This window comes from Salvelinus fontinalis, chromosome 27 (assembly GCF_029448725.1).
Source record: "Salvelinus fontinalis isolate EN_2023a chromosome 27, ASM2944872v1, whole genome shotgun sequence".
Taxonomy (NCBI): domain Eukaryota; kingdom Metazoa; phylum Chordata; class Actinopteri; order Salmoniformes; family Salmonidae; genus Salvelinus; species Salvelinus fontinalis.
This window is the reverse complement of record NC_074691.1, coordinates 4,492,873-4,516,957: the sequence shown is the minus strand read 5'-3', so window position 1 is coordinate 4,516,957 and position 24,085 is coordinate 4,492,873. Positions and strand designations below refer to the sequence as shown.

Genomic DNA, 24,085 nt, shown 5'->3' with positions numbered 1-24,085 from the left:
TCACTCTACACTCTTAGGAAAAAGGGTTCCAAATGATTAGCTTGCTATCCCCATAGGATAACCGTTTTTTGTTCTATGTACAACCGTCGGGTTCCATGAACCGAACAGGGTTTTACCTGCAACCCAAAATAATGATCCAAAGGGTTATCCTATGGGGACAGCCAAATAACCCTTTTAGGTTCTAGAAAGCCCCTCGTTTTCTAAGAGTGTACCACCATTCCTTTTTTCCACTTCACTTCTCTCCCTCCCCTGCGCTTCTCTCCCATCCCTTCCTCTCTTGCCTGTCTCTTTAGCCTCTCTTTTCTCCATCTCCTCTTTTCCATCCGTCCTGTTCCCACCCTCCTTAATCATTTTCTTTCTATGTGCTTTTCTCAAAGAGTTGGACGTCATTCATCTCAAGAGGAGTGAAGACCTCTGTCCCCTCCAACTACTGTCAGCAAGTTACCATTCTTTTTAGATATACTGTAACAACCCCTTTCATTAAATGTGGACCAATAAGGAGAACAAAATGAAGATAAAAAGACATAAGAGAAGAAAAAAGGCAATATGCTTCATCTCACACCTGCTCTCCACTCCCTGTTGGACCACGTTCGTTTGACTCTCTCTCTCACACTCACACTCACACACACTCACTCACACACTCACTCACTCACTCACTCTCTCTCTCTCTCTCTCTCTCTCACTCTCTCACTCTCTCACTCTCTCACTCACTCTCTCACTCTCTCACTCACTCACTCTCTCACTCTCTCACTCTCTCACTCACTCACTCACTCACTCACTCACTCACTCACTCACTCACTCACTCACTCTCTCAATTAACTCAATTAAATTTAAGGGCTTTATTGGCATGGGAAACATATGTTAACATTGCCAAAGCAAGCGAAGTAGATAAAACAAGTGAAATTAACACATTAATAGTAAACATTACTCACAAAATTCCAAAAGAATAAAGACATGTCAAATGTCATATCATGTGCAAATAGTTAAAGTACGAAAGGGAAAATAAATAAACATACAAATAGGTTGTATTTACAATGGTGTTTGTTTTTCACTGGTTGCCCTTTTCTTGTGGCAACAGGTCACAAATATTGCTGCTGTGATGGCACACTGTGATATTTCACCCAATAGATATGGGAGTTTATCAAAATTGGGTTTGTTTTCTAATTCTTTGTGGATCTGTGTAATCTGAGGGAAATGTGTGTCTCTAATATGGTCAAACATTTGGCAGGATGTTAGGAAGTGCAGCTCAGTAGCCACCTCATTTTGTGGGCAGTGTGCACACAGCCTGTCTTCTCTTGAGAGCCAGGTCTGCCTACGGCAGCCTTTCTCAATAGCAAGGCTATGCTAACTGAATCTATACATAGTCAAAGCCTTCCATTTGGGTCAGTCACAGTGGTCAGGTATTCTGCCACAGTGTGCTCTCTGTCTAGAGCCAAACAGTATTCTAGTTTGCTCTGTTTTTTGTTAATTCTTTCCAATGTGTCAAGCAACCTGCCCGCTTGACCCTATCCCCTCCTCTCTTCTCCAGACCATTTCCGGAGACCTTCTCCCTTACCTCACCTCGCTCATCAACTCATCCCTGACCGCTGGCTACGTCCCTTCCGTCTTCAAGAGAGCGAGAGTTGCACCCCTTCTGAAAAAACCTACACTCGATCCCTCCGATGTCAACAACTACAGACCAGTATCCCTTCTTTCTTTTCTCTCCAAAACTCTTGAACGTGCCGTCCTTGGCCAGCTCTCCTGCTATCTCTCTCAGAATGACCTTCTTGATCCAAATCAGTCAGGTTTCAAGACTAGTCACTCAACTGAGACTGCTCTTCTCTGTATCACGGAGGCGCTCCGCACTGCTAAAGCTAACTCTCTCTCCTCTGCTCTCATCCTTCTAGACCTATCGGCTGCCTTCGATACTGTGAACCATCAGATCCTCCTCTCCACCCTCTCCGAGTTGGGCATCTCCGGCGCGGCCCACGCTTGGATTGCGTCCTACCTGACAGGTCGCTCCTACCAGGTGGCGTGGCGAGAATCTGTCTCCTCACCACGCGCTCTCACCACTGGTGTCCCCCAGGGCTCTGTTCTAGGCCCTCTCCTATTCTCGCTATACACCAAGTCACTTGGCTCTGTCATAACCTCACATGGTCTCTCCTATCATTGCTTTGCAGACGACACACAATTAATCTTCTCCTTTCCCCCTTCTGATGACCAGGTGGCGAATCGCATCTCTGCATGTCTGGCAGACATATCAGTGTGGATGACGGATCACCACCTCAAGCTGAACCTCGGCAAGACGGAGCTGCTCTTCCTCCCGGGGAAGGACTGCCCGTTCCATGATCTCGCCATCACGGTTGACAACTCCATTGTGTCCTCCTCCCAGAGCGCTAAGAACCTTGGCGTGATCCTGGACAACACCCTGTCGTTCTCAACTAACATCAAGGCGGTGGCCCGTTCCTGTAGGTTCATGCTCTACAACATCCGCAGAGTACGACCCTGCCTCACACAGGAAGCGGCGCAGGTCCTAATCCAGGCACTTGTCATCTCCCGTCTGGATTACTGCAACTCGCTGTTGGCTGGGCTCCCTGCCTGTGCCATCAAACCCCTACAACTCATCCAGAACGCCGCAGCCCGTCTGGTGTTCAACCTTCCCAAGTTCTCTCACGTCACCCCGCTCCTCCGCTCTCTCCACTGGCTTCCAGTTGAAGCTCGCATCCGCTACAAGACCATGGTGCTTGCCTACGGAGCTGTGAGGGGAACGGCACCTCAGTACCTTCAGGCTCTGATCAGGCCCTATACCCAAACAAGGGCACTGCGTTCATCCACCTCTGGCCTGCTCGCCTCCCTACCACTGAGGAAGTACAGTTCCCGCTCAGCCCAGTCAAAACTGTTCGCTGCTCTGGCACCCCAATGGTGGAACAAACTCCCTCACGACGCCAGGACAGCGGAGTCAATCACCACCTTCCGGAGACACCTGAAACCCCACCTCTTCAAGGAATACCTAGGATAGGATAAAGCAATCCTTCTGCCCCCCCCCCCCCCCCTTAAAAGATTTAGATGCACTATTGTAAAGTGGCTGTTCCACTGGATGTCATTAGGTGAATGCACCAATTTGTAAGTCGCTCTGGATAAGAGCGTCTGCTAAATGACTTAAATGTAATGTAAATGTAATTATCTTTTTGTTTTCTCATGATTTGGATGGGTCTAGTTGTGTTGCTGTTCTGGGGCTCTTTGGGGTGTGGTGGTTCATTTCTGTATTATCAACTGAGGAGAGAAACTTATCACACAAGTCAGAGTTATACTTAAACTGCATCTTTATTAGTGAGAGCTCTGCAATAGCGATGGCTGGTCAACGAAACAACCTCAGATGATTCGTTGAGAGTCCTGAGACAAAGGATACAAAGATCTTTTATAGCCAAGATACACCCCTTTAGTCTACACGACAAACAACAGAACTGTGGAATGGGTAACAAGGTGAGACTTGATAAATGAGAAAGGAGTATCACCCAGCCAGATATCATGTCAGGGTTGTGTGTGGAGAATATTTGGAGTTAAACGCAGGACACAGTGTTGAGCGAAACCACAGTGTTTTTTTACCCAAATTCAATGCACAATTCCACAAATGGAAAATAAACAGATACATACACGTATCAACTACAACACCTAACGCACAAACAATCACGGACAAAACAGAAATGAAAGCCAGAGGGTTAAATAGGGAACATGATGGGGGAATTGAAACCAGGTGTGTATAATACAGACAAAACAAAGCGAAACTGAAAAATGGATCGATGGTGACTAGAAAGCCGGTGACGTCGACCGCCGAACACCACCCGAACAAGGAGAAGGGCCGACTTCGGCGGAAGTCGTGACATATCATATGCTTTGAAGACTGTTCTTATTTGACAGAGTTTGGCCCCCAAGACGAGGCTCTGATCTCGTTCCTGGTACTTCATAGCGCAAAAAAAAACGAATTTAATGGCTAAATCAATTGTCAACTCCAGATACTTCCATCTCAACTAAAACCCCTCCTTGACCACACGCCTAAGACAAGCTCACTGAGGGGAGTGAGCCTCTAGGTCAATCACTATTCCAGGATAGGTGCATCATCAGCGATGACATACAATGGTTCCAGACACATGTTGTCTCAGACCTTATCTCCCCCAAGGCCAAAAGAGGGAGTGACTAGCGCACAGACATTGTGGAGAATAGTAATTGGTTTCCTATTAATCACGCCATCCCTTCACATGGTTTAAAATAGGTAAAGACTCATTCACATAGAAAGACAATGTTCCCTCCTGTCCTCTTATCTTTCTGATATTATGCATAGCACCAGGGACATGTGAAAGACAAGCCTGCCTTCTCCCCTTTCTGGGCCCCAGGTGACTGGGGGCCCATATGAGGAAGGAAATGCGACCGCCAGCACCAGAATCCGAAGAGATACAATCTAATAACAAGAGTTCAACAGTTTTAATCATATAAGCATATAAGTCGTCTTACTTATCTATGTTACCGAGCTAATTCTGATTCTCCCGCCACATTCCTCCCTCAAGGGACTCCGTCCCTTCTGGAGACATCAGAACTGTAACACGGTATCTTACTAATTTTTTTTTACAGAGTGTATGGATTATAGAAAAATAACAAATTGAGAATCAAATCCCTTTCATGTCGAGTACCTTATTTCCAGGTAAGCTTTCTCAACTGGGAAACTGACTTTACAACCTTTATTCCGCAAGACATACTTGCACATGTTTAATCATACAGAATAATACATTGTTGAGGAAAATACAGAAATAAGAAACAGAAATTAGAAATGCTCCCTAAGTTACAGGAGAACCAGTGTCTGAACACAGTTCTCATCACAGCAGGTTGGACAGTCATCCCTCCGACAGCGGGTACAGTAATATGGATCGGAATGGTGGAAATGCCCATTAGTTCCCCTTGTCCACCCCTCGGCCACTTTCCACACACAGTGTAGAACATAAGCTCTACATCTGGGTTCCCATGCTCAGGATTGGGGTCCCACCATCAGCGATGTAGTCAGGAATAGGGAATAGGTCAGGGAAATCATTCATATACTGTGATCCCTCTCTTTCTGCATTGTCCAGTGAGAATACTGCACTGTGTTCACCTTATTGTTGTCCATCAATCTCAGATTCTTCATCTACACCTTCTTCATTTGCAAGCAAGGGCATAGTAAGAACATCAACTGCTTTACTAGACAATTTCTTCACACAAGTGATCAGCAACAGAGCAATCAGCCATACCAATCCATAGATGAGCGAGTGGAAGAAGGTCACTCCCCAAGCACCAAACAATGACTGAACCCACCCAAATGGATTCCAGTTGTAGTCAGGCTGGTGTTCCCTTTCGAGAACACCACTAAGCTGCCTTAAATGTTCCACTACAATAGTCAAATCCCCATAGCAGGGGATTAACCCACGCCAGAACTTCTCCAATTTTGAGGATCATCACGAGTCACTGGGGACGTCATTGGATTGCGAGATGTCCCTCTTAATTCGTGTTAACCTGCTTGGAATGGAGGAGTTAGTTTTATGCACTACCACAAGGGAGATGTTTAGTTAATTAACCGAAATTACAGCACTCTGTCCAATTTGTTGGTAGGTAGAGATTTTATCACCACAGATCCAATAATGATCAGTAAATGTTGCCGAGCCAAATTGATGAGGAGAACGATTGTCAGAGTCCGCGTCAACAATGGTGTACCCCATCCTCAGTCTAACGGGGTTTCCAGGGCTGCATGTTCCATTCTTCCAGCTACATGCTATTGGGAAGACACTATACTTGACACATGTTGACATTCCCAGATAGGATTCATTAAATTGTGGTATGCAAATATTGCTTGGGTTGTGACAATGAAAGGTTCGGAATGCGGTTCGCCCGGGGTTGGATCAGAACAGTTTCTGGTACACGGGAGCTAGGTTCAAAGATGATTATACGGCACAAATGTGAACAATCAAATCCCCCCTCGTAAATTCTTTGTTGATGACAAATGTGACTCACCACCTGGATTCGGTCTTATATAGCAAAATGTGAAATGTTTTTTTATTTTTTTATTTTATTTTTTTACATTGGATAAAAGTAGAGACTCAGAGCTACAAAATGGTATATCATACACTGCATTTGAGGAACAATGGGAAAGTAACTCTGCTTTGAAAGCTGATCAACTTGTAAACTCACTTTTGAGAAAATTGCCTTTGAATGTTTTGGAATCTAGTGAGGAGCTCTTCTTTGTCTACACCCATTCAGCATCGTTCACACCCTCTTAAGCTTTATCCCCACCCATCTCATTTCACTCTCGGAGCGTGCACTTGACGCTCTGGCCGCTAATTTGTTTACCTGCGGATAACATGAAAACAGCCTAACCAGCTCTGCAGGCAACAATTTCATTACGTTTTTTTGCAGACGTTTACTGACACTGGCTATATTCAAAGTGGTGTTGTACACACGTCACGTAATGTTAGCTAACGAGGCAGCCAACCACAATGAACAAAGTGCCAACACTGCCTAACATTAGGCTCTAACTAGAAAAGCAAACAGCTTTGGGAAACGAATAATAACGTCAGGTAGGGAGCCAGCCAGCTAACATTAGCTAGCTAGCTAACAGTACACTTTAGCTTAAGACATGTAGCTAGCTAGCTAGGTAAACAATGAACATAGCTAGGTAAACAACATTTTAAGACCACACACGTCATGTAACGTTAGCTAACAAGGCAGCCAGCTAACGTTAGCTAGTTAAACAACAATGAACAAAGTGGCAACAATGCCACAGTGCTGGGAGCTAACCAACCAGGTCCAATGTTAGCTATCTAACATTAGACTCTATCTAGAAAAGCAAACATTTCTGGGAAACCAATAATAACATCAGCTAGGGAGCCAGCCATCGAAAGTTAGCTAACTAGTTAACAGTACACTTTAGCTTGAAATGAAACCACTAACTGTCAACATTAGAAACATGTAATATATGAAAATGTAGCTAGCTAACGCTAGACTATCTTGCCTACATACATCAACATGCATCATGGACACGTCTCCCTGTCAGGAATGCCATACCATGGAGTCCTTAGTTAGAAAATGTAATCCGTTTTCTCCATCTCTTTAGCTATCATACTGTAATTCCATTGATTTCAAAAGTTGATGCTCCAGAAAATGGAGAGCAACACTTATGCAGCTCCACTACACAATGCAATTTTTTAAAAGCCGTGTTCAACAGGATTACCAACACAAACTGACGAGCTCAAATAGACAGAAGCCTTCTATATCACAGACCAATCCACTCTCCTCTCTCGGCATGTCCAGCCCACTCATTATCTCAGCCACCCAACATTTGGCGAGCTTGCCAGGAGTGAGTGACCACTGTGTCTGGATGATCTTCATCCCACTGTGCAGTGCAACAAATTATAAGGTAAGCAGACACCTGTTAAACCAAAAGTCTGAAATTCGAAAAAGCACTGTGTGGTTGATGAGGGAAGACACTGGATTTATGTATGGTGTTCTTGCCTGAGGGAAGAAACACTGGATTTATGTATGGTGTTCTTGCCTGAGGGAAGACACTGGTTTTGTGTTTGGTGACCTTACCCGAGGGAAGACACTGGTTTTATGTATGGTGTTCTTACCCGAGGGAAGACACTGGTTTTATTTATGGTGTTCTTACCTGAGGGAAGACACGGGTTTTATGTATGGTTACCTTACCTGAGGGAAGACACTGGATTTATGTATGGTTACCTTACCTGAGGGAAGTCACTGGATTTATGTATGGTTACCTTACCTGAGGGAAGACACTGGATTTATGTATGGTGTTCTTACCTGAGGGAAGACACTGGATTTATGTATGGTTACCTTACCTGAGGGAAGACACTGGATTTATGTATGGTTACCTTACCTGAGGGAAGACACTGGATTTATGTATGGTTACCTTACCTGAGGGAAGACACTGGATTTATGTATGGTGTTCTTACCTGAGGGAAGACACTGGATTTATGTATGGTTACCTTACCTGAGGGAAGACACTGGATTTATGTACTGTGTTCGTACCTGAGAAAAGACACTGGATTTATGTACTGTGTTCTTACCTGAGAGAAGACACTGGATTTATGTATGGTGACCTTACCTGAGGGAAGACACTGGATATATGTACTGTGTTCGTACCTGAGAAAAGACACTGGATTTATGTACTGTGTTCTTACCTGAGAGAAGACACTGGATTTATGTATGGTTACCTTACCTGAGGGAAGACACTGGATTTATGTATGGTGTTCTTACCTGAGGGAAGACACTGGATTTATGTATGGTTACCTTACCTGAGGGAAGACACTGGATTTATGTACTGTGTTCGTACCTGAGAAAAGACACTGGATTTATGTACTGTGTTCTTACCTGAGAGAAGACACTGGATTTATGTATGGTGACCTTACCTGAGGGAAGACACTGGATATATGTACTGTGTTCGTACCTGAGAAAAGACACTGGATTTATGTACTGTGTTCTTACCTGAGAGAAGACACTGGATTTATGTATGGTGACCTTACCTGAGGGAAGACATTGGTGGGATTATAGATTTATTGTGGGACAATTGTTGTATGAGTTGAGTGTATTTGATAACAGTAAATGGATTTATGCTAGTCAATATCAAGAATTTCTATGTACTGAAATAAATCTAGACTGGTATAGACAACAAGTCTTTAAGACTAGTACAGGAAGGGATACATTTGCAAATTGCGTATTGGGAAATGACATGTTAAAATACAATTGAAACCAATTGTGGTTATTTACCACACATATGTGGAACCATTTACAGAGGCAATTTCTTAGAATTTCTTTAGTCCAAATGTGACTCTGTTTCGATGTGCTACGTGCAGGCAATTTAACATTGCCAAAGGAACACCTCTGAAACCAGGTCATTTCCCTATGCCAAGAGGACCATTTGTCCATCTTGCCATGGATTTTATAGATCTTGCAGAAAGACGAGGAAAAGGTACTGTTTAGTCCTTATTGACAGGTTCACCAGGTGGGTGGCGGCATTTCCCACCATACACTGTGATGCTAAGACAGTAGCAAAGCTACTAGTGAGGGAGATAATACCTAGATTTGGTGTTCCTGAGGTTTAATCAGACAATTGTACCCACTTCACTGGTGATGTAGTGAAGCAGGTAGCCATAATGATGGGAGTGGACCAGAAGTTTGTGTCCATCTACCACCCCCATCTACCAAGAGAGCTAACCAATCCATTAAACAAGGGTTTGCTAAGGCATGCCACTCCACCAAGAAATCTTGGGTGGATTGTTTACCACTGGTGTTAATGAAATTGCACACTAGTGTTAATAAAGGCCTGCGGTGTACACCACATGAAATGTTGACAGGGAGACCCATGAATGTTCCCACACACAGACCCATGACTGACAGACAAATAGACCTCACTCTAGCTGAAGTAGAACACTTGGAGTACCTGAAAGAGCTAACTACTATTGTCAGATCTCTCCACTTTCACACTAGGAAAGCTCAGGAAGAGGTGCAAGGTGAGGACTCCGACTACCTGCCTGTGGAGGTTGGAGACTGGGTCAAAATCCGGGTCCACAAGAGAAAATAGAACCAGCCAAGATGGATGGGGCCATTCAAGGTAACCATGGCAACACCAACGACAAGAGTTCAGGAAAGGTCCGGCTGGCACCACCTGCCCACTGCCAGAAGGTGTTCAGCCTACAGGAGATGATTGAGCCAGAACCAGCCTGAAACAAGAGGCAGAAGCAGATGTGAGTCGAGACCAAAGACTTGAAAAAGATGAAGGGCAAGACCAAATCCCTGAAGAACCAACTGTTATACATGATCAGCAAGGTTATGTTGTAAATAAACAAACCCTTAGGGGGTATGAAAGAGGGAAGACGACAGCATGTGGTCGTTGGTGGTTGACTGTGTTGGCTCTATCCACACTACTTGTTCGTGTGGGTGAAGCCGGCCCTGTCAATACGTTGGTAAAGTTTGTTCGAGACTTAGGTAGAAAAGTGTCCCCAAACGAGACTGCTGTGTTAATTTTGTCTAAATCCAAATCCATGAGAGAGTTCTTTGGTTCAATTATTAGACCAATCTAATACCCTCAGCCGTAGTGACGATGATGTTCTGACCCGGATGGGTAAATGGTTCACTGAGACATTTGGAAATGTTATGGGCCAGATTTGAATGGGTATCTTATCATTTGTAGTTCCTGTGTTGATAGGCTTTTGTTGTGTTTTGAATTTGGTTGTCTTGGTAAATGGGCAGTGAAGAAGACCATGCCTGGTTTAATGGTATTGACTTTACCTGCCTCCTATGATGAATACTATGATGCCACTGGTGTTGACCCCAACTATGACCCTCTTGCTTGCCCAACTGACCCAGAGGATGATTACTATACTACCTATATGTGAATGGTTAAAAGTTCCAGATGTCCAACATTGATTTCTGTACATGGTTATATGAGACTAGTTAGTCTCAAAGGGGGGAATGTTAGGGGTTACCCTGGGGGTCAGGTGTGGGGCTCCACCAATGCCATGATTACTGTATGTATATGATAACTTGTGTATGCTTGCAATGCGCAATGATGGAAAAGTACTGGGTAAATGAAGATGTACTGATTCCCCAGCACCACCGCTCCAATGCCCATGGAGCTGGGAGTTGCTGCACTTAGGGAGACCGGAGGAGGTTCCGTCTCGTGCACCATCTGTGGCCGCAGAGGTCACACTGCCGGTCGGTGCCGGGTTGGTTCCTCTGGGGGTCGAGGCAGCAGGCAGGGCACTCTGGCGTCACCCCAGGTGAGCCGGCACCATTCTCACCCAGAGCCCTCTGTTGCACACATGTTTTTGTATGTTACTTTTCCTGAGTTTCCCCCGCATTCCCAGCATAAGGCGCTCGTAGATTCAGGCATGGCTGGGAATTTTATAGACAGATCATTCACCCATAGTCTAAGGATCCCCATTGTTCCAGTGGCTATGCCCTTCCCAGTTTACGCCTTAGACAGTCGACCATTAGGGTCAGAGTTGATTAGGGAGGCCACTGCTCCCCTTAGCATGGTGACGCAGGGGGGTCACAAGGAGAGAATCAGTCTTTTCCTCATTGACTCTCCTGCATTTCCCGTGGTGCCAGGCCTACCCTGGTTAGCTTGTCATGACCCCACTGTTTCATGGCAACGGAGGGCTCTCACGGGGTGGTCGCGAGAGTGCTCGGGGAGGTGTTTAGCGGTTTCCGTTGGTGCTACTATGGTGGAAAGTCCAGACCAGGTCTCCACCGGGCGCATTCCCCCCGAATATTCCGATTTGGATCTCGCCTTCTCCAACAAAAAGAAGGCGACTCAATTACCATCCCATCGTCGGGGGGTTTGTGCGATAAATCTCCTGGTAGACGCCGCACTTCCCAGGAGTCACGTGTATCCCCTGTCACAGGCGGAGACGGCGGCTATGGAAACATATGTCTCCGAATCCCTGCGTCAAGGGTACATTCGGTCTTCACGGGCAGGGTGTAGTGGTGTATATTGGTGACATTCTGATATACTCCGTTGCACACGCCGAATATGTGTCCCTGGTGCGCAAGGTGCTTAGTCTACTTTTGGAGCATGACCTGTATGTCAAGGCTGAGAAATGCCTGTTCTTCCAGCAGTTCGTCTCCTTCCTAGGGTACCTCATTTCCACCTCAGGGGTGGAGATGGAGAGTGACCGCATTTCAGCCATGCGTAATTGGCCGACTCCTACACGGGTAAAGAAGGTGCAGCGGTTTCTAGGGTTTGCCAATTACTACCGGAGGTTTATCCGGGGTTTTGGTCAGGTAGCGGCTCCCATTACCTCACTGCTGAAGGGGGACCCGGTACGTTTGCAGTGGTCGGCTGAGGCGGACAGGGCTTTTGGTCACCTAAGGGCGTCACCCCAGGTGAGCCGGCACCATTCTCACCCAGAGCCCTCTGTTGCACACATGTTTTTGTATGTTACTTTTCCTGCTCCCGTGCTGGCCCATCCAGAGCCCTCTTTGGCGTTCACAGTGGAGGTGGATGCGTTCAAGGCTGGGATCGGAGCCGTGCTCTCCCAGCGCTCGGGTACGCCACCGAAGCTCCGCACCTGTGCCTTCTTCTCAAAGGAAGCTCAACCCGGCGGAGCGAAACTATGACGTGGGGGACCGGGAGCTGTTGGCTGTCATCAAGGCTTTGAAGGCGTGGAGACATTGGCTTGAGGGGGCAAAACACCCTTTTCTCATCTGGACTGACCACTGCAATCTGGAGTACATCCGGGCAGCGAGGAGACTGAACCCTCGCCAGGCAAGGTGGGCCATGTTTTTTACCCGTTTTGTTATCACCCTTTTGTACAGACCAGGTTCCCAGAATGTCAAGGCAGACGCACTGTCCTGGCTGTATGACACAGAGGAGTGGCCCATGGATCCCACTCCCATAATACCGTCCTCCTGCCTGGTGGCGCCGGTAGTATGGGAGCTGGACACGCACAATGAGCAGGCGTTACGTGCAGAGCCCGCTCCCCTCCAGTGTCCCGCTGGGCGTCTGTACCTCCGTGCTGTTATGCACCTCCGTCATCCAGTTGGCTTAGTATGGAGCGTGAGGATTGCCACCCCTTCTCTATTGGCGTGGTGATTTTGTCCCCAGTCAATTTGGAGATGTCACTTTATAGTAACAACCCTATTATACATTTAAAAAAACATTTGAATAATATTTAACCAGGCAAGTCAGTTAAGAACAAATTCTTATTTACAATGACGGCCTAGGAACACCGGGTTAACTGCCTTGTTCAGGGGTAGAACGGCAGATTTCTTTACCTTGTCAGCTCGGGGATTCGATCTAGCAAACTTTCAGTTACTGGCCCAACGCTTTAATCACTAGGTTACCTGTCGCCCATAGCACAGTCCGTATCTGGAAGCAAATGGAGGTCCTTTTTGACCTTAGACCAATATCATTCCTGCTGCCAGGAATCCCTCCTTTTCCCCCTCTAACCTTGATAACACCCTTAAGCGATGGGGAGAGCTAGGGTTCAATAGCATAGGGGATTTATATATAGAAGGGACCTTTGCCTCCTTTGATTTGCTGAAGGAAACCTATAATCTTCCCAGAAGTTACTTTTTCAGATACCTACAAATTAGAGACTATGTTAGAAAACATCTTCTGACATTTGGAAATGCTAAATCTTCCATGTTTTACTGATCCATAAAAATATGTCCCTTCTCAGGCAAACTGATATCTTGTCCATATGACACTTTTCGATCTGTTAGCCTACCTTCTACAGATGCCATTAAGGCAAAAAGGGAGGAAGAGCTAGGGTCTGTGGCAGACTGGGAAGATAGCTTGGAGTATATCCACACCTGCTCCATTAACTCCAGACATCGTCTCATACAATTCAAGGTACTACACAGATTACACTATTCCAAAACCAAACTGCATAGGATATTTCCTGATACATCCCCTATGTGTGATAAATGTCAGGCTGCACAGGGTACACTACTCCACTGCGTTGCCTTATGCTCTAACTTGTATGGTCATTGGTGTGGAATCTTTAGGATCCTCTCTGAAGTTCTGGAGACTTCAATTGACCCAGACCCGCTTCTGATCATCCTGGAAGTGTCAGAAACCCTAAACAGATTAACCAACCCCCTAATATTTCCCACATTTAATAATATACGTTATTAAATGTATATAAAGTGCTGGTAGATATGTATTTATCAATATAACAATATTTTTCATTCAATTATCGAACAGACATGCAAAATCTCACTCCCGGTCTACCGATGTTTTTCATTAACACGTGAAAATGAAAATGTTCCATGCTACCATGTTGTTGTCATGGTGTGTTGCTACCATTCTGTGTTGTCATGTGTTGCTGCCTTGCTATGTTGTTGTCTTAGGTCTCTCTTTATCTCTTGTCGTGATATGTGTTTTGTCCTATATTTTTATTTTATTTTTAAACCCAGCGCCTGTCCCCGCAGGAGGCCTTTTGGTAGACCGTCATTGTAAAAACAATCTTTGTTCTTAACTGACTTGCCTAGTTAAATTATAATAAATCATCAAGCAACTGACAGTTTTTACCACTACAGCTCTGTTTCCTAGTTGATCAGTTTCTCTCTTAAATTAGGTGCAATAATAGTTTTCCATTTGTTTGGGAGGGACTCTGAGAATTATTGTCCTTACAGCCTCAAGCCTCTTACTTTACGTAACAATATATATCATCAATACAACACTGGACAGTTTGACAGGTTCCAGCACGAGCTGTACTAGAATGAATTGGAATGTATCTAACCCACTGCCTGAGAGGTGTGCTGTCTCAGAGTCAGAAGCCATCTGTCCGTTTTAATATTTTGTTGTTGAGCTCCGTAGAGGGATGCATAAAACTTTCTGTGTAGTCGTTCCATTACCCTTTGCTACTAATGGACCATGTTTGCTTACCAATTCTCCAACCTTATTCAGAAGTGTATACTTGCACACTCCCCATTTATGGATTTATAAGCATAGGATTGGCGTAAGCATTGGCTGTAGGGAGTTTCCATCTTTGTTAAATCCATGTCAGATATTTTTCAAGGGCACACTTCTGGAAAAGGGTGGAGAATTGGGACTCAGCCCATCAAGCACGGGGTAGAGGAGAGGAGCGATGGTACCTTTTGGGGACGAGTCCGTCAGCTCTTAAGTGGCCTCTGGTGGTAACAGATTGTTACTACAAGAACGGGGAACATAAAGCCTGGTCCTAGATCTGTTTGTGCTCTTGCCTACTCCATTGCAGTCCTTGTCTATCTAAGTTTGGCATGACAATGAGGGACGAGGAGTTGGCATTGTATAGCACAAACAGACTGGCACTCAGGTTTGTGGAAACCAATGATTATCATCAATGAGAAGAGTTACATTGGACAATCTCTTAACATTTATTTACAAAACATGTCTCATTTATGGAAAGGTGACACAGGTTTACAAAACATTAAACCACATTCATGTTTAAAGTGTATGACAAAGTGGAAACACCAGAGAAGAGTAGCCAATTCAAACAGACCAGAAGTCACACACAGCAGTACAAAAATGGAAACACCCAAAATGGCAAATCTGATCGTCAATTTCGAGACAGTATAAACCTATCACAGTACATGCAGACTCCTGGTTCGTCAGTACCAGGTGCATTCTTCTACACATTCTGATAGCCATTGGCACATATCCATCAAAGGTGAAACTATAATCTCACTATCATAAAGCTGTAGAGCACTAATGGATTTCAGAACATCTCTTTTAGTCACTTCTACTCATGTTAGCCTGTTGTGAGCTAAAATAAGTCCTTCCTCTTAGTGTTGAAAATATTCCTAGTCAAGGAGAAAGGACATTCAACAAGTGTACTCTATACTTAACCCCTCTGCTAAGGTCCCCCTGCTAAAGGTCCTTGCCGCATTCGGTCTTTAACAAGGTACGGAGGGCCACATTGAATCAGTTTTGCCTTGTCGATCAAGAATGAATAAGACAGGGGGGCACCTGATTCTAGATCACCTCTCCTGTGACACTTGAAACATACAGATCCAGGTTTTCCAGCTTGAAAAGGTCTTGGGATGACACTTGTGACGGTCTACTTCTGCATACTTGTCCACTTAAGTAGGTTGTACACTCTTCCTGAATCATATGAATTGAAGCTAATTCTCTAGTTTGTTTAGCTAGTTTGTTAGGAGGTACTCAATACAAAAATAAACAGCAAGGCACTGCTCACGAAATATATATTTTTTTAAATCCAATATGTATAATGATGTACCATACTTGAATTGTGTACTGCAACATTGTGGTTTTAAGAAGTTGTCCCTTGGAAATTCCTGTACCCCTGACAAACATCCATAACAACATTACATACAGTCACAGTCAAAAGTTTGGAGACACCTACTCATTCAAGGATTTTTCTTTATTTGTACTATTTTCTACATTGTAGAATAATAGTGAAGACATCAAAACTATGAAATAACACATATGGAATCATGTAGCCGGCAAAAAAGTGTGAACACAAAGTAGCCACCCTTTGCCTTGATGACAGCTTTGCACACTCTTGGCATTCTCTCAACCAGCTCCATGAGGAATGCTTTTCCAAGTCTTGAAGGATATGCTGAGCACTTGTTGCCTGCTTTTCCTTCACTCTGTGGTCCAACTCATCCCAAACCATCTCAATTGGCTTAAGGTCAGGTGATTGTGGAGGCCAGGTCATCTGATACAGCACTCCATCACTCTCCTTGGTCAAATAGCCTTTACACAGCCTGGGAGGTGTGTTTGGGTCATTGCCCTGTTGAAAAACAAATGATAGTCCCACTAAGCCCAAACCAGACGGGACGGCGTATCGCTGCAGAATGCTGTGGTAGCCATGCTGGTTAAGCATGCCTTGAATTCAAAATAGTGTCACAGTGTCACCAGTAAAGCACCCCCACACCATCACACCTCCTCCTCCATGCTTCATGGTGGGAACCACACATGCAGAGATCATCCATTCACCTACTCTGCGTCTCACAAAGACACGGCAGTTGGAACCAAAAATCTCATATTTGGACTCATCAGACCAAACGACAGATTTCCACAGGTCTAATGTCCATTGCTCGTGTTTCTTGGCCCAAGCGTCTCTGTTCTTCTTATTGGTGTCCTTTAGTAGTGGTTTCTTTGTAGCAATTAGACTATGAAGGCCTGAGTCATGCAGTCTCCTCTGAACAGTTGATGTTGATGTGTCTGTTACTTGAACTCTTTGAAGCATTTATTTGGGCTGCAATTTCTGAGGCTGGTAACTCCAATGAACTTATCCTCTGCAGCAGAGGTAACTCTGTGTCTTCCTTTCCTGTGGTGGTCCTCATGAAAGCCAGTTTCATTATAGCTCTTGATGGTTTTTGCGACTGCACTTGAAGAAACCTTAAAAGTTCTGTACATTACGAATTGACTAACCTTCATGTCTTAAAGTAATGATGGACTGTCATTTGTCTTTTACTTATAAGAGCTGTTCTTGCCATAATATGGACTTGGTCTTTTACCAAATAGGGCTATCTTCTGTATACCACCCCTACCTTGTCAGAACACAACTGATTGGCTCAAACTAATTAAGAAATTCCACAAATTACCTTTTAACAAAGCACACCTGTTAATTGAAATGCATTCCAGGTGATTACCTCATGAAGCTGGTTGAGAGAATGCAAAGCTGTCATCAAGGCACTTTTTGGGTTACTACATAAATCCATGTATTATTTCACATTTTCGTTTTCTTCACTATTATTCTACAATGTAGAAAATAGTGAAAATAATGGAAAACCTTGGAATGAGTAGGTGTATCCAAACTTTTGACTGGTGCTGTACCTGTTTCAACAGCTACTTATTTCGGAAAGTGCAAATTCTCAGAAATAAATGCAGATACATAGTATTTGCTAAATTCCAATCAATATCAGCTGGTAACATATGACAACAGAGAGAGAACACAGGTATCGTGTAAAAACAATGTTCTATTCTATTCAGACATTCACTGAATAAAATAAGATACGGTTTACACTGGAATCACATCACAGGGTTTCATCTAACCAACAGAAAGATGACAGTATCGACAAAAGACAGGATATAAGTGGAAGGATAATGACAAAAGGTAAGGTATCCCTGCAACTGAAACAAGGTCATGTTCAGTAGGAATCAAACCGAAGAAAACAAACTGAAACAGGAGGTACTATCTGGAATTATTTTTACAGTTTTTCCCACTTTCATTCCACAGTGACGGCATCCACGCTCTCTTGTGAGATCTCAGAGTCTAGCGAATAGCAGGAGCTGCCATTGTCCTGAGCTTCCCTGTTGGACTCCTCTGCCAACATTACTGTGGTGCTTGCTGCCACCCCAACGCCGCCCTCCGGTGGCCCCTCGCAGAAGTGTCCAGAGGCGTGGATGAGCTGGCTGCAGAGGCGGCTGTAGCGGTGGTAGTGTGATGGCTTGCCCGTGTGAGTATACATGTGCTCCTGCAGCTGGCTCTTCTGGGCGAAGCGCAAGCTGCACACAGCACAAGCGATCTTGCGCTTTCGTGATTGACTGGTAGTGGAGTTGGTGGTGGGGGGTGGACTAGTGCCAATGGCTATACCGCCCCTGCTCCAACTTAGCTCAGCAGCTAGCTCATTAGCTAAGGCCTGGCTCTGCCGCAGGGCCTCCTCCAAGCAGCCTGCATCTAGCTGATCCTGGGGGGCCCCACGTTGCTGCTGGTCCTCAGGGCCCTCCGGGTCCCCTACCCCGCCCTGGGAGAGGCCCTCCATTAGTCCACTGGGATCCATGGTGCAGGCGGCATGGCTGAACAGGTGCTTGCGGAGCCCCTCGGGGGAGGAGCAGCGCTGGCCACAGTGGGGGCACAGCAGCACCAGAGGGCCATCCTTGAACAGGAGGCCCTGGCAGGGGCTGCCGCCCTGGGCTGAAGGAGACGTTGGGGACCCTACCCTTCCCAGTGCCTGGTGGCCCTCCTCTCCCTCCCCTTCCTCCACCCTCTCCTGCTTGATGCGTGTCGAGATGTTTGAGTCGTCGCCGGAAGCCACTGAGGAGACGCCACGGAGGAGACCAGAGAAGGGCTGACGGTCCGAGGAGGGGATGCCCTCCATCCCCACGGTCATCGAGAACTGTGCGGCGTGGGAGCGGCCCGCCTGGGTGGACGAACGCCCGTCCTGCGGGCCGCCGCCTCCTCGGGTCCCTGCACTACCTTTAGGGCCCCCAGTACCCTCTTTGTTGGCCAACTGGGATGAAATCTGAATACCGTACAGGTTGGACATACGGACCAGGTCGCCGACATCGGGGGACCCCTCGTCGGGGTTACGGCACAGCTGGTAGGCATGGAGAAACTTGATGCCCTCCTGCAGGCGGCCCTGGTCCACTGGCTGCTTGGGGCCCATGCCAGTGTACATGATGTGGAGCAGGTAGCTGAACACATCCGGCTGGATGTCCGTGGGCTGTATTTTAATGCACTCACTGTGGAGATGGTAGTAGACAGTGGGAGAGTATTATTGCTGACCATTAGCTTATAATCTGCAAAGACAAATTCCATAAAATCTCCTGTCTCTTATATCAAAGTATCTCTTGGATTTTGTAGAGTAAGATGTATGAATACAAAACTATAAAAATATCTTGTTTGTGACAGCTTTCCAGGAAAAACACACATAACATATACATTTTGTATATTACCATCCTCAAAGATAATATTAGCTTAACAGTCAGTGAAATACAAGTCAACACACACCATTCCTTTGAATCTCCAATACCACTGAAACAACCTCTGACGACCACTATTATGCTAGCCTACATCGTATGTGGACACTAGCCCACGCTACTGTACAATGCTAAGTACTTACTCGAAGGCCTAAACATAGGTATTTAACAACACCATGAGTGTGATATTGACTAGTACTGTTGATAAAAGCTAGCAAACCTTGACTGATGAATGAAGATCATCTTGAAGTAGTTGGAGAAGGCAGCCAGGACGGCCCGGTGGGCCTTGAAGTACACGTTGCCAATGGCGACAGTACAGTCACACAGGAAGCCGAACTCCCTCTGGATGTTGAGCTGCTGCAGGAGGAACAGGCTGTGGCTGGACACGTCCATGATGCCACTTCTCGACCTCCTGATACACAGTAATTCATATTTTATTATATACAGCTTAAAATTCATTTGGGAGAGGATATATTGTGCAGACGTGGGTTAAAATAGTATTTCCTTCCTATCAAATACTTTTAGTGTGGTGGGTGCGGATTGCACTTCTGGGGCTATTCCATTGTGCCAGGTAAGCTCAATAAACCAGCAAATACACAAATACTATTGGTAACAATGACATGTCTGATTTCTGTGCAATGACAAAATGTGGTTCTATATGACTACACTCTTCCCTCATGCTCTAAAACACACACCAAACATATGTTCATAAATTTAACACCTCTGACTCATGCACCAAGGCATTTCTCAAGGTGTTGCTGAAACAATGGCATACTCTGCTGGTCATAGAACTGAAAGAAGCATCTCTAACTAAAGGACTGGGCCAGATGTTGGCATCTCCGTAACTTTCTACATGTAGACATGTTAGATAATAAAGGAGTTTCACGTCTGGTGTGACAACAATGTCACTTGAAACATTGAGTAACAGTAGGCTAACCTAAAAACTATGACAAAAAAACTATTCCAGATGTCAATGCCTTATGGCAATATTGGTACATTGCAACTGAGCATGGGGTCAATAAACTGTACTGTTACACTGCAGTGATCATTTTGGCAGATATTTAAGATTAAGTTTTAAAATATATTTTAGACTTAGTTACATTTTTTGTCATTTCATCCTTCGTTAGTTTTAGTTATCATTCGAATAAAAAATGTTTAGTTTCGTTTTAAATCACAGCCATTTTAGTCACATAGTCGGTGCATTTATTTTTGATTAAATAATGAATATTTAGGCTACCTCTACCGTCCATCATGTGCACATTCTGATAGCCTTGTCCAACCCACCTACTATCCCCTCATACACTGTACTTTAGCTGACAACATTGATATTGTGGGAGATTTTAACCAATGCCAGACATAATTAACCATATAGGCTATAAAGCCTTAGTTACAGGTTAAAAACAATGTAAAGCTCTATATTGTCTCCCAATCGTAACCGTCAGGGGTTATGACAGTGTTTTCCTTGAAAGGGCGAAAATTTGAGCTTTCCAAAAATGCCAGAAGTATTATTGTTGCAATCGATCAGGCATATTTATATTGTACCAACCCTTTTATTCAAATGTATCCATTCATTTTATCTACTTCAAAGCAGATGGGACAATACGATAGACTGTCAGACATGGCAACAAAGCATGCATTCTGCAACCACGACAGGGTCAGCTTTCGACGAATGGAATACATAAATAACTGAAAATACCACCCTAAAAGATTGTCAATATGCCAGTCCCCTATGTAGCCTACAACCCACAGCTAGTCTCATTATAAATTCGCCAACTTGTTTCACGACAGCATAACATCCATTCACACACGTCTGCGTTGAATCAAGTGTTCCTTCCGACCGAATCAAGTGTTCCTTCTAGACTAATGCATGCCTTTGGATATCCCCTCCTATTTGCAAAACAAAACATATACGATAATTGGGAGTCCTTCTTACCACCTATTTGCGAAACACAGGTTTATATTTCGGAGTCTATTTGTTGCTGCAGAGAAATTCTCGCAGTCTCTCACGTCTTCATATGTGATTGTCAACTGAGCATGCTATTCGTCACGTGACTGTACTGCGCCGTACATTTGGGACGTACTCTTTCACTGCATTTCGCCCGGTAGGCGGTGCTAACGTCACCGTGGGCGTAGATTTCAGCGCGCACAGTGTCGAGAACGAACCGAGCATTCACTCATGTCCGGATCGTGGAATCTATTCAACACACTGCGCAAAGCCATATATGGGGCATTTCCACTGATGATTTAACCGTGTTCTGTTTCCTTCTATGCAGGCCAGCACCTATGTCTCACTTGACCATAACTCCTGCAAACGTGCTCTAACTTGAGGCTAAGCAGGGCCGGCTCCATGAATAAGTGACAAAAGCGGTTGCTTGGGGCCCCGAACCCCCAGTCGGGATCTCAACTTATTGTTGAGGGTTAGAATAGTAGAATACACAAGGTGCAAGTTCGAAATTTGGTTGTGAATCAGCAATTATTCTCTTGTTATGTCAATCACTGACAGTTACTCAATTAGCCAGGTCAGCCAGCATTTTTTAGATTGTTAAATTAGTCTAGCCAGTTATCATGGCCGAATACCAACCGGTCATGCTGGGCACGTGCCCAGGAGCCCTGACCTCCACTTTGAGTTTGTTAGTCACTCTCACTCAGATATCATTAACATGGCATAGGTCATGGCAAAATGGGTAGAATTGCAGGAAAGTAGCTATAAAACTGAAGAGAGAAAAAAATCTCAGCCCGTTGGCAAAATGAGTAGAATTGCATGAAAGGTGTTAAAAAATGTATCTCCGCCCTATGGCAAAATGTGTAGATCTGCAGAACACTTAATACAGTTTTGGTGGAACTCAATTTACTGTTGAGAGTTAGAATAGTAGAATACACAAGGTGCAAGTTCGAAATTTGGTTGAGCAATTTTTTTATTGTTATGTCAGTCACTGACAATCCCTCAATTAGCCATGCCGATCAAATCTCGCTTAGGGCCCCCAAAAGGCTAGCACCGGCCCTGGGGCCAAGGCAAAACTGCTGGGATTTTCAGCTGCATTTATATAACAATGGCTAACTGTGAACAATTTAAATCTTCTTTTTTTTGGGCTAAGAAAACTAAAACCACTCTCGGGTGCTAATTGGGGAACCCTGCACTAGTGTAACAATGGTGTTACAGTTGAAAAGCAACAATAGAGAGTTCAGATGTTCTAAGCCTAACTACAGTAATGGATGTTACTGTTTCATCGGGGAGCCACAAAGATGAAGTTAACAAATGTAAATCGCTGAATTCACATGATTAGCTATTCCATGCAGCCACAGCATAGGAAAAAGCTATACAAATGATTTTATATTCGAATTTCGCATTGTTTAAAGTTGAGAGATATAATTCACGCAAATGAGACTGGTTGTGTAAGTACGCCTCCAGGATAATATGGTAAAGTTAGCCTCATGGATAGGCCCTCAAACAAATAAGAACAAGGACATCCTTAATCCATCAGGTTAACAGTTTTCAATGAAGCTAGAAATGCACGTCTCAGGTGATTGACAGTATACAGGTATTATTGCATATTGACTAACCAATCAGCAAATCAAATATAATTGTATTTGTCACATGCACCGAATACAACAGGTCTTACCGTCAAAATGCTTACTTACAAGCCCTTAACCAACAATGCAGTTCAAGAAATAGAGTTAGGAAAATATTTGCTAAATGAACTAAAGTAAAAAATAAAATAAAAAGTAACACAATAAGATTACATAACAATAACGAGGCTATATACAGGGGGTACCGGTACTGAGTCAGTGTGCGGGGGCACAGGTTAGTCGAGGTCATTTGTACATGTAGGTAGGGGTGAAGTGACTATGCATAGATAATAAACAGGGAGTGGCAGCAGTGTAAAAACAAAGGCGGGGGGTGTCAATGTAAATTGTCCGGTGGCTATTTGATTAATTGTTCAGCAGTCTTATGACTTGGGGGTAGAAGCTGTTAAGGAGCCTTTTGGACCTAGACTTCGCGCTCCGGTACCGCTTGCCTTGCGGTAGCAGAGAGAACAGTCTATGACTTGGGTGACTGGAGTCTTTGACAATTTTGTGGGCTTTGCTCTGACACCGCCTAGTATATAGGTCCTGAAATTAGGTTAAATCTAATCATGATCAGTTTAATATATTTCATTCAAATACATTTTGTAGATTGTAAGGGTGCTGTTACAGTAGTATATTATCTTAGAGCCAACACAGATGCCAAACAGCTCTCTGTCCTTGTACTCTAATCTCCCTGTTATTGTAATGGTGAGAGGTTAGCATGTCTTGGGGGTAGTCTTGCCTAATACTGTGAATGTCCTGGGGACTTCAAATAGCAACCACCTAGCAGACCGGGTATGATAACTGCTGGTGGTGAAGAAGACCAGACTACAGACGTAAAGACTACAGAGGTAAAGAGGGACTTTACCCAAAAGAGCTGTGTAGATGAACACATACAAATGGATATTTCTGCACATATAAAGTGAGGTCCATCCCACCATTTGGTACAATGGGCAATGGTGGGTGAGTGACTTGGCATTTGTAATAAAGCGCAAGGATGCATGATAAACAGAGTCCAGTCTCCGTAAGACGGAGGAGGTTGCATGCATATACAAGTCACCATAACCAATTAGAGAGAAACGTGGCCTGAACAAGCTTCTTTCTAGCCATAAGCGGGAAGCAAGCCTTATTACGAAAATAAAAACAATTTAAATTCTAGCTTTGTTACAAGATTATCCACATGAACTTTAAAGGACAACTTGTCATCCAACCAAATACCTACAGTTGAAGTTGGAAGTTGACATACAGTCGTGGCCAAAAGTTGAGAATGACACGTATATACATTTTCACAAAGTCTGCTGCCTCAGTGTCTTTAGATATTTTTGTCAGATGTTACTATGGAATACT

General features: G+C 44.5%; 2 protein-coding genes across 3 annotated transcripts in view; one reads left to right on the top strand and one right to left on the bottom strand.

The window, feature by feature from the left end:
• LOC129824888 (C-1-tetrahydrofolate synthase, cytoplasmic-like) overlaps nt 1-1,028 on the top strand; it is a 65,144-nt gene extending 64,116 nt beyond the window's left edge. For both annotated transcript variants that reach the window (XM_055884432.1, XM_055884433.1), the window contains one exon: nt 378-1,028. The gene's annotated coding sequence lies outside the window, so the exon portion shown is untranslated. The remainder of the gene's footprint in view (nt 1-377) is intronic.
• A 13,838-nt stretch (nt 1,029-14,866) lies between these two features.
• Nucleotides 14,867-21,217, bottom strand: LOC129824887 (zinc finger and BTB domain-containing protein 25-like). The gene is made up of 3 exons (XM_055884431.1): nt 21,108-21,217; nt 19,395-19,586; nt 14,867-18,937 (listed from the first exon to the last, which is right to left on the bottom strand). The coding sequence occupies exons 2-3, from the start codon at nt 19,565-19,567 to the stop codon at nt 17,701-17,703; spliced, it is 1,410 nt and encodes a 469-aa protein (XP_055740406.1). The 5' UTR covers nt 19,568-19,586; nt 21,108-21,217; the 3' UTR covers nt 14,867-17,700.
• Between the last annotated feature and the right edge of the window lie 2,868 nt (nt 21,218-24,085).